Source organism: Olea europaea, chromosome 13 (assembly GCF_002742605.1).
Source record: "Olea europaea var. sylvestris chromosome 13, O_europaea_v1, whole genome shotgun sequence".
Lineage (NCBI taxonomy): Eukaryota > Viridiplantae > Streptophyta > Magnoliopsida > Lamiales > Oleaceae > Olea > Olea europaea.
This window is the reverse complement of record NC_036249.1, coordinates 10,436,247-10,448,343: the sequence shown is the minus strand read 5'-3', so window position 1 is coordinate 10,448,343 and position 12,097 is coordinate 10,436,247. Positions and strand designations below refer to the sequence as shown.

The window sequence follows — 12,097 nt, the reverse complement described above, 5'->3', positions numbered from 1 at the left end:
ATTGCTGCCTTCCATTAATCCATTTAGTTATTGGTGGGACCGACTTCTGTAGCATTAATTACTTCCCTTGTTTTAGAGTGGAATGTTCAAAGAGTATTGGGTCTTCACGTGAGCACACATTGATGAAATATGAAGGTAAATTGGACGAACACCCATATTGCTTTGCATTTAAGATTCCAGTGGGCCCTGTTGAATTGAAATGAAAATCAATTTTGATTTTCATACAATTATGCCTAGTCCCAGACAGGGGATGAGTATCAATTTGAAATGCTTAACTTTTGAAAAATAATCTTTATGTAAGTGCTTTTCCGAAAAATAAATTTCGTGCATAAGAATTTATTTGTTGAGTATTTAATAATTCATTGCTAAAAATTGAAACATTATACCTTTACACAAAATATCTAGTCTAATGTCTTTCTTCGATGTTTGACTATTGAAGTTCTTTGTCTCGAATGATTTGTCTTGAATGATTTGACTTCCATAAGGATTTTTATTGTAAGTCCGATTTGTAATGAGAATATTTTCATAGTGACATTTTTGTCCTCAATCGAGCTACAATGTTAAAAATAAAATTGACTTGTTTATTATGATCAAAACATTAAGGATAAAGTCAACCAGATGTCAACATTTTTTCCTTTTCGATTATGACAAACAATATGATTGCAAAGTGGTATCAAACAACTGAGAAGGAAAATAAATCTTAAATATATCATGTAATCCCTATATTCACCCCCATCTTTTACAAAGCCAATAACCATTTACAAAAATCAAGAGTCTGAGGGTCAGATTGGATTCCTTACATCAAGTGAATCATTTGACAAAATTGGTGACACACCTATCTGGGAACTGTTTTCCCACCAGGCAGGTATGGTTAAAAAAGAGTAACCTGCCAAATCTGATTGTAGATCATGGCGCTTTTAAAGGAAAGAGCACTCATTTACCTATATGATTAGGTATTTGTGTTTTTGATGCTTGCCTGTTTTGAACTGTCATATTAGTTTTGCATGCAACGCTTGTATACGTTTATTTGTTTATATTGTTTTTTGGTTTCATGCATGTTTATTTTTATGTATGTGCATTGGCGCATGCATATTTAGTTTGATTTGTGCACTTGACTTTATTTTTAATTTTTTTTTTGTGTGTAGGGCATTCATTTTTGGAAAAATGAAAAACACAAAAATTGAAAAACACAAAAATAGTTGGATCTGACACACATCTGCAACATGTCATATAGTTCTTAAACTTGCTAGTTGTGATCATATATGAGCTAAATTTGATAAACTGTAAAATAATTTACATTATTTTTTTAGGTCACTTTATATTACTTAATATAGGTGTTTTCATGTACTATCTGCACTGTATACACTATGAATTTGTTAGTGGAACTCCATCGCGTGTGTGAAATTTAGATGACTGTCACATGTTAATAGGGTGATTTCGAACATGAATTGACCAAATTTAGTAGACCTAGGCCCAAAATGATTCCCCCATGAAAAAATTTATTATCTTAATGTTCTTCTTCAGGACCTATTAAACTCGAGCAATTAAGTTTGGAGGGTCTCTTAAAACTTGATACCTATGGTCAATTGATTTGGGTTAACCAGCCTAAAACTCGCTACAGAGGCCATTTCGATTGCCTAATGAAGAAGAACCCACACTTAAGATGAAAAATAAATGAGCTTGAAAAATGTGAAAAATATAATGAGCTGAAAAACATATGGAAAATTGAAAAATAAAAATGCTCAAAATAAGAGGAAGAACATTAAAAATAATAACTATATGTCCTACTAAACTTTCATGGTTTGACTTTCATTAGTAGGAGAATATACTTATTGGTAGTGATTGGCATATCCTTTCTTACAAAATTAAGGTTTGGAGTCTTGCTTGCATTAGAATAGTGACACTTTACACACATGAGTCACATGTACTATTTACTCCATTATGATCTGAACTGAGTATGTGGAGGAGATCTATGACTTATTGATTTTACTTCTGCATGCTATCAACTACATTTTAAAGTTATTATATGTTATTGCTCTATGTGATATTGATATCGTACCCTTCAGCATTTGTGACCAAATTGGAAAAATAAGTGTGCAACTGAGGGGAAGAAAAATACACACACACACACACACAAAAACATATATAAAGCGACACTTTGCATTTACATGTGTACTATTTCCACTATTTGATTGACATTTTGCATTAATGCATTGCTAAGTCCAAGGGTCATTGGGGAGAGACATAGATACATTTGTATTACTGCATAGAATTCATGAGAGTTTGCAGTAAACGGTAGCATTGCATTTTATTCCATAATATATCCATTGTTGTTTGAGTTTTGATGTTTAGTGATATTGGTGTTTCTATTGGTGTTTTGATAGGCATCAATGTTGCATCTCAAACTAGTATGTTGATTTTGCATCAAGTGCTTTAATTTTTATACTTCCCATATCACGTGCTTTTACACTGGGAATGTGAGTTTTTGGATTTTGGGAAACAGGTACAACAGGGAATGCAAGTGATGAGTGTAATTCACTCATTAAACTAACACTTCTAAATCACGATTTTTAGTTTGTTCTTGAGCACTATTGAATGTTTTAATGTGTGTGTTCCTATTGTTTTATAGCTTGGACAACTTTCGAGGAAATGCCACATTTTGGAGTTGTGATGGAGCTATAACAATGATTAGAAAATTCGAGTATGAATTGGAGAAAATTGAAGGAGAACAACATGGCAGCGAGGCTTGGAAAATGAGCATACCAAGAAAGAACAGTTTCATGGGCACCGTTTTGGCACTACACTTGGACGCTGTAGCACCAGAAGATGAAGAAACACGGCGCCAGGTCTGGGCGCCACGGTATCAACTCACGAGACGCAAAAACTTCAGATTTTTTTGGCAACTCTCGACTCGGCCCAACTTGATACACCTTGAAAACCCAAACGACTATAAATACTATGGAGAAGACCTGGAAGTGAGGTTGGATTTTCTGGGAATCAAGAAGGAACAACTAAGTACCTAGAAGGAAAATCATCAAGAGGGAAGGAAGAAAATTCCATTGGCGAGAAGATTGACGACCATCGGGTGAAGAATTCAATCGGCTTACATCAGTTTTTCTTATCCCTTTATTCTTCTTTACCATATTCTTTATTTTGTATTTTGGCATGTCAATCAATTTAAACATGAACTAAACTATTAGATCTAGGATTGATGTAGCCTATTTGAGACATGATTTGATTTCAACATAGTTATTTCCTTTCACGTTTCTAGAATTTATTTTGTTGTTTTGTGCTTAATGTTTTCAATTGCTTGATCACCAATTGAACGAATTGATGTTTTAAACTTGATGCTCGAGAGAGAGAAATTTAGGCATGATCTAGAACAACATAACATAGATTCGTAGGTTTCGAGAGGAAGTGCGAGTTTTTGAGGATAAATTCATTCAAGAACCAAGTGCGTTGATAATCTTTATATGTTTAATTCGAAATAGAGATATTGGGATTACATTGTAGAGATAGGTTCTATTAGCGCTCGAGAGAGGGAATAGAAATAAATTAGGGTTCTTACCTATAAATTTGGGAAAGAGTTAAGGGAAATAGCTATAGAGATTGAAAAACATGTCAATAATATGGTGAAATCATTTCCCTAGATATCCATAAATTGATTCAATCTTTAGAAATTGCCTCAATTTACTTACATTCTTTCTTTCATTTATATTAGATTAGCGTAAAAGTATCACTTTAAAAATTGATTGTCTAAATAAAGTGAAAATCGAACAATTATAGTACTCAGTAGAATTCGAATATCAACCCTTTTGGGTTCAACACTTTTCAATTCCTTACTATACTATAAAACTTGACATCGTATACTTGTGGTTAAATCAAGTTACATAAATCTCGTGGTAGCAAGACTCCATGATTGAGTTTATTGGATAGTGTAGTTTAGTTTTTGATTGATCGTAATCCCTTGACTTACATTGTAAAGTTTTGTCACATAATGCCAAATGAGGAGCTTGTTAGGTCTAATATTGTAATTGCCAATTTTGTGAACAAAATGGGCTTAATTAAATGTTTGTAAAAGTCAGTGACTTAATTGAACATTGTTGTAAAAGTCAGGGACTTGCGTTGCAATTATGGATAGTTGGTTAAGCTAGGGTTTGCACTTGGAACAAGGTAGAAGACTTGCCGAGACTTCGCTAGCTGCTCGCTTGGCCATCGTGCGAGCGTAAAAAATAGAAAGCTCGTCGTTTTCTCTTAGCCCCTACGTCGCTCGCTTTTCGCTGACTTGTAGCTCGAGTGACAGTGTTATGCGGCCAAACCCTAGGTCACGTTTTAGAGAATTTTATATGGCCCAGGACACTTATCTATCCCCAAGTATAAATACCAAAGTCTGGGACGTGAGAAACAGAGTTGCCATATTATTCTTTCATTGCATAACATCTACACATTTTTGTTCAAGAGATCCAATGGGAAATCGTTGGTGATTTACATCCACAACATCTAGTGATCTGGCAACTAGGTTTTAGGAAAACATCAATCTTCATAATCTAAAACATCACGCTTCCTTAATCTGTTGAGGAAGAGACTCTTTCATTGGGAGTTTGAGAGAAGTGGATTGAAGCGCAGTTATAAGTATAAGAACATGCGGTTCTCGGTATTCCACTTGGAGAGACATTCAGCAAAAGACTAGGAGACTGCAGGAGACAGCAGATTGGGTTGCATGAGGTAGGTTAGGAAGTCTAGCAGGAGACTAGAGTATCTACGGTAGCAGGAGGCTGTAGGAGGTAGATCATGAGGTCTAACAGGTGGCTAGACGCATCTACGTTAGTAGGAGTCCACAGTAGCTAGATCAAGAGATCTAGCAGGCTAGATGTATCTATAACAGTAAATCGTGAGACTGTGACAACGAGTCTTAGTGGGCATAAGATTTTGAATTGCTATGTCTTCCCTGAACTATTTATGATGGAGGTAACTGGCTTGGTTCCGGAGTTTTTCCCACGTTGGGTTTCTCCGTCATCAAATATTGTGTTATTTACTGCTTTCCAATTTATACAAATTGCGGCATTTAAACATAGGATTAAATTGGATTGTAACTTTACCATCTAGAACCTAATTAAAGTGACTTGTTACTTTGGTTAGCATAATTTCGCACTTAAGTTTGAAGTAATAAATTGACTAGAATGTAAACTTGGTAACTCAAAAGTTTGGATTGATATTGTAGCAAGCTAACAGATCTTTGGTAGATCGTTCTAGATTTTTTAGAATGATTTTTCAGGAGAGAGAATTTTTTAATTATGTATATGTACACATATAGAGAAGGAATTGGGAGATTGGGGGTATGGGATGGGTTGTGGTGATTGATGGGGGATGGGTTTTGATGATGGAATGTGGTGTATGTATTTGAGACGTAGGATTTTGGATAATTTTTCCTAAAAATATACTTATGAGCAGGATCCAATAAAAATTTACACATTAATCACAATAAACATAGCAAAAGAAGCCAATTTGCAAAACCTGTTCGATTCTCTGTCGCTCAGTGACAGGGCCGGCCTTGGCATAAGGCAGACAATGCAACAGCCTAGGGCCTCTGATTTTTTGGGGCCCTTGATTTTCTGGCCCTGTCTGGTAGATGCCATTGTTGCAGCAGCAGAATTTTCTGTATTGTAGGTTGAAGATGTTGAAGATAGGTCATTGTTGGGCCTAAATATTATTTTTCTTTGGACTTTTTTTTTTTTTTTTGAAAAATAGGCCCATATTGATTAACAGTATTCATAGCACATATAGGCTACCCAATATACCTCTTAATAAGAATTGAACAAAACTGATTGCAAATGAAACCTATTTGTTGTTGTTTTGTTTCGATTTAATATGGATATGCCATTGGAGAATTTGTCATCTGTGATAAGTTGAAAATTTAAACTTGATCATAGTCCCAAGACTCCCAACCTTGTTCACAAATGGTTTAATTTATGTTTAATGTGTTATTTATGTTTAATTTTCATAAACATCCTCCATACTTTGACATCTCCTTTTAGAGTTGTAGATTCGTTCGTTCTACTGGGGTAACCTTTTGGGTGAATGATAAAAAGTCCAATGGTATATAGTCCAACAATAAAAAAATTGGATTAGGAATCTATAAAGTAAAAATTTTAGCAAACTTACTATGGTGGGTAAATTTTCATGAAGAAGTTTTTAAAATTCCATATGTACTTTTACTATTTACTTTTCAAGAAACTAACATCCTATGTATCTATTTTTAAGTAGCAGTCCTTTTGTAAAAAAATTATTTTTAACACCATCCATATCCATTTTTAAAGTAGTATTACGTTTGTAAAAAATTATGCTTAAGGGCCTCATAATTATTGGTTGCCTAGGGCCTCAAAATTCTTGGGGCTGGCCCTGCTCAGTGAACTACGAGTCTGAAGCTCTTCACCCAGCTAGTTGAAGGCAATTTGTTCACTATGGACCGCGTAGGCTGTTCACGAAATATTTCTTTCGATTTAAATTACTGCAAATGTACGGGTCGTGACAAGTAAAAAAGTGGACTTTAGAAGTTCGAGTATCATCCCACAGAGAAAGAGTAGTTCAATTTTATTTGTTTTAGCATTAACCGAAACTAATTGACTTAAGATGAATTTTAGAATTAAAAGCCTTAATTTTGGGAGAAATCCCCAAATTGAAGAACCCTAATTTCAAATTAAACCCTAATTACTCAAATTCACTTAACGAATGACTCAATTACGAAATGTTATGAAAATAAATGAAATGTATTGTCAATTTATGAAAATCTATGTAAAACGAATGCACTAGGATCACGAATCCCCAAATAATTATTAAGTAAACCATAATTTCACAATTTTGATAATCCAATGAGAATTTGACAAATCAATGCTCCTAAATCTATTCAGTACTTTCTCTCGAGATGTATTGAATCTATTCTCATAAATCACCAGCCTATATTTCTATGACGGATGCAATTATACAGGAACGCATGTATTTTTTTTTGTGAGCAATTAAAGATTTACATAAGGCATAGGGGTATATTTCTATCCCCTATCGGACCCTATGATGAATTATATATGTCGAGTTTAATCCAATTTTCTCAAACTCAGAATTAAACCACCAAATTCACACAAATTAAGTGCACATTAATTGTGGAAACAAATAAATCAATATAATTCTTTCAAATAATCCCATCGAACTATGAATTCAAAGTCATGAAATAACAGGTTTAATAATAATTACATGGTTCATCGATCACCTAGTTACAGAAATCTATCCTATCATGATAAAAATAACGAAATCTATCAAGTTTTGAATAAAATACATCATCGGGTTATCAAAACTTGAAGAAATCTTGTAAATCTTCGCGTCAATCCTTGTTCTTGCCTTCAAATCCTCTTCAAAATGAATGTTTTTGCCTCCCAATTCGTTCCTCTCGGCTTCTAGACGTTTTTTTTTACTATTTAAACCTGTCGAAATTAGGTTACCAAAGGAGTTGCAATCATATAAGGAACTGCAAAAATCGGGCACAGTTTATACCTATGCGACCGCATAGGCACAACCTATGCGACCGCATAGGTATATGGATTTTGGAGTTTTTAATCCCTGGAGGGTTACTCGCGACCGCATAGCTTTTCTACTATGCGACCGCATAGTAGAGTGAACTTCCAAATTGAGTCATTTTGATCCTCAAGTTTCATTCCTTCACTCCTTGACCTCCTTTCTTGTTTCTAGTTGCTCCAATGTTCCATTATAACTTCCAATTGGTGCTTAGCCTGATCAATTGCTTGATGTGTTCATTGGATCAACTTTCAAATAATTGCAATTTGGTCCCTGAATTTTCATTTTGCTCTAATTTGGTCATTTTTCGGCTCTTTTCTCCTGAATTCCACTATTTTCATAGAATCACCTACATTGCATGAATTCAACAAAATTAAGTCACAATTCAATCATTTTACTTGTATTTAAGTCATGTTTGTGATGTAAATAAGTGTGCAAAAACACACTTATCATAGGCCATGGCTTCTCTGAGGGGCTTCTGTTCGATTAGTTGGACATAAATCTAGTCGTGGACGACTGGGCTTTTACAATTTTTTGGCTGCCTTGTTTACAATCAAGATATTAGACGAGGAAGTGTCAACTGGATTAACTTTGCTAAACCATTTCTCCCTTGTTTGTACTTTAGACAGATTTGCAATTGTAACATGTGAATATAATGCTGTAAGCTGAATTCTTGGCATTGTCTTAGAGAAGATCTTAACTTAATTGGAATTGGTCTATTTCATCCTCCAACATTTTAGGATGGGAAATTCACCCTCTTTGCTCAAATCTCATCTGGGAAAATTTGATCCTTTCTGTTTCTTTTACGCAATCATTTGGAGCACATATCTTAAGATTTACACACTGTTACAACAATTCACCTTTTATTTGCATACCAGACGGATAACTACTAGCTATATATTGCTACTCTTTCTTTACCGCAAGAAATGGATAACTTATTTGGTGAAATTGATTATCGATCAAACTCCGACTCTATAGTGATGAGACTTTTGAGATCTGCCATGGATAAAGCTCACGAAAAGGTGCAATCTAAGGATGGACCTATCGAGTTTTTACATGAGAGATCAAAATTTTATGAGTTGGCAGCTATTCTTGTGGAGGGAGGTTTGAACATTGTTCAAGAGAAGGCAGACGACGTGGAGGACAACCGGGACAAAATCTTATCAGATTTGATGGAAATCAGACAATGGCTCCAGGGACGGATCAAAGATATGAAACATCTGATTGTAAAGAAAGATAAAGAATTGACAGAGAAGTTAGAAAACGAGTTGAAGCTTAGGCATTCACTGGAGTTGAAAGAAAGAGAAATTTTATGTCTACACGAAAAATTAGAGCCCGGAAGAATGAAGACTGAGGGCTTACAGGATTCCCTTATAAGCAATGAGGCAATCAAGGATCGAGCTATAGAAGGGGATATTTGTGAGTTGAAGAATTCATTAGATCAGCAGGTACTGAATATAAAGCAAAAACTGGAGGATGAGCACAACAGTCTTAAAGTTGACTCGAAGAAAATAACGTCCCATGTTTCCAGTCCTGATATCTGCTCTGGATTCACAGACGAGGAAATACATGGAAATTCAGGTTTCAAAGAGAAGGAATTTTTTTGGGATGACAAATTTTCCCGTATACCTGAACCGAACACATTGATCAGGTGGATGAGTTCAGACATTGATGATTTGAAACAAACTTTGGATCTTGCATTTGGGAGAATGCAGAGTACTGAAGTGCTCCCACTGGAGAAACAGTGGAGATGGACCATTGAGAAAGATATCGAATCAATCTTGGTAAAAGGCTTCACAATCGATCTCCAACAAAGTTTTGAAGGAGAAATAACGAAAAGAATTTGTCTCTTGAAAGATAATTTGTCAGAATTCATCATTGAGATGAGAACCATATGTTATGAATTGAAGTCTTGTTATATTAGTAATGGGGTAGACGACGAAAGGCAGAATAAGCAGAGCAATTCAACTCCTCTCCATCCTATACGCAGAGCAACTAGTGAGCCTTTACTTGATTACCTGGAAAAGTGGCCTGAGGAGCACAAAAAAGATGATGGAAGCCATCGTATACGGAAACCATCCAAGTATGATGGATATTCTAATAGCCTGGAAACGAGGATAGAAGATGCCATATCAAGATTGGACAACCTTGTCAAAAGGAAACACAATCTTGGAGATAAAAAGGGTGTTTCAGACAGATATGGAGTTCAAGTGAGGAGGTTACCGATGCCTGATAGGAAAACTGAGACTAAAAAAATCACCAGTTGCGAAAGCTTAAAACAAGAAATTCGAAAACTTAAAACAGAGAGGAATGACTTGTCTATGCAGATTTTATTAATGGAAGACACTAACCAAGTTCTTTTTCAAGGCCTTGTCGAAGATGTTAATACTAAATTGTGTCTTTATGACACTGTGAGACTAATAGAGGATAGACGCTCACTAAAGGAATTTACCCATTATCACCAAAATGCATCTGCTCAAAGTAATCATGATGAGGCTGATGGTGAATTCTACAATTCAACCTCACCTAGAATTTTGCGGCATTACTTGGAGAGCTCAGTCAGGGAGGATGTGTATGTTGTCTTTATTCAAAAAACAGTCGAGGAGTGGAAGAAAACTGTGGAACGCTTTACAGACGAGAGTATTTCCCAGGAAGAGACAAAAGAGAATGCCTCTGATCAAGCAATCAAATATACTGATAGCAATGCACCTCAGATTCTGAACCAAATTCATACTCCCGAGCCCATAACCAGTCCATTAAATGAAATGTCTGAATCATGGCAGATGGAAAGAGATGCTTATTCCCTTGAGAATCTTATTCGGGAAGATATTTATCATTTTATCATTATTGAGGCTGTGAAAGATTTGCACATCCCTTTTAAAAGATCAAAATCATTACTACATCCTGATTTTTCAGAAGACACACCTCGTTCTAGGAAAACTGATGGAGATGAAAGGTTCATAGAGAAGTTAGATTGTCTGACAAAATGTTTGGAAGTAGAGGAAGACTTGATGTTAAGAGCAAGTTCTGAAATAAAGGCACATGGTGCAAAAAATGACCTTGAGGTCTTGGATTGTGAAGAGGCAGATGAGCGTAATGCCATTGAATGGCTGTTGACAGACGATGAAAGGACCTTCAGTTCAGTGGGTAAAAAACTAGAAGGGGCCTTGCAGCAATTGCAGACAAGCAGAGAGTTGGTGGTAGAATTGGAACAAAGTTTAGAAATATCTGATGACATGGAAGAAAACGACCATGCTGTGCAACTAAACAACATCTTGAAGATTAAACACGAAGAACTTCAAAAGGGTAACAATGAATTTATCGAGATGATCCCGTCTGATAATGTCTTGTCAATTATCATACAACTTCAACAAGAACTCCAGGATTTTGAGATCACGATAAACAAGAATCTAGATATGAAATGTCAAAGGTACTCTATTCTTTCTTTAAATGCAGGCTGTAAGCTGATGTATTAGTTTATCAACTGGTCTGGAATCACATAATAATGAATATAGATCAAAAGCTTTCTTGCCTATCATCAACCCTGAACTTGGATCGAGTTAGTGAGGCATTGAATCTACCATAAATTTTGTCTGTCTAAGCTTACTATGCTGCTACCCAATATAGTAGTAAACGAAAAGGCAGAAAATTAAGCGCGAGTTTATTTTACTCCACCAATATTTTTCCTGTTGTCATGGCTAGCCCGAGATTTCCTGTTTCTGCTCATATACTGTTTTAGACTTACGGACTTAGACTGCTTTCACTTCATTCAGGCTAGAAGCATTAACGGGTCAAGTGGATGCAGTAATCAAAGCAGTGGCTTCCATCAGGAAAACAAAATTACTCTACGAGAAGGCTTTTATTTCGCGATGTCATAATTTGAAACTAGCTGAATCCGAGGTAACCTTACACCATATGTTTTATTTCCTTCCAATATCTTGTTTTATCTACAGTTTTTGATAGGGCACTCTGAATATCACCGGACGTCCAAAATTGTATTACTAGTACATAAGTAGAATTATTATTATTTATTTATTGTTATTATTATTTTTTTTTTTGCAGGTTGATTTACTTGGAGATCAAGTGGACACCCTCCTGCTGCTCCTTGAGAAAATATACATTGAACTGAATCAAAATGCTATTGTTTTGTCGCGCTACTTTGGGGTAAGCAATTTTAGTGATCTTGTATGGTTTAATGTCTAATAGTTAGTCTAATTTTCTTGTAAAGATCCTAAATCATGATCTGAGTAGCAAAAGTTCGACAAAGAGGAAGTTCCATTTCAAAAAAGAGATTCTATTTGTTGGGAATTTACATAATCATGCATGATGAAAAATAAAAATATTTTCAATCCTCACTAAGGATCTACTTTTTGTTTAGATGAAAATTGGGATAGGAATTATACCTTTGTTGAATTTTACGAACTCCTTTGCTATTCTTGCACATGAACAATCACGATTTGCAATCCACATCTATTTAATTGTCCAGATTCCAATGAAAATCCATGCGGGAAACAAAAATGAAATAACTTGGCTT

At 35.3% G+C, this 12,097-nt stretch overlaps 1 protein-coding gene across 1 annotated transcript; it reads left to right on the top strand.

The window, feature by feature from the left end:
* Positions 1-8,489: 8,489 nt before the first annotated feature.
* On the top strand, positions 8,490-11,793 carry LOC111408436 (WPP domain-associated protein). The gene is made up of 3 exons (XM_023038196.1): positions 8,490-10,993; positions 11,337-11,463; positions 11,626-11,793. Exons 1-3 carry the CDS (start codon positions 8,490-8,492, stop codon positions 11,764-11,766), a joined length of 2,772 nt encoding a protein of 923 aa, XP_022893964.1. The 3' UTR covers positions 11,767-11,793.
* Positions 11,794-12,097: the final 304 nt, after the last annotated feature.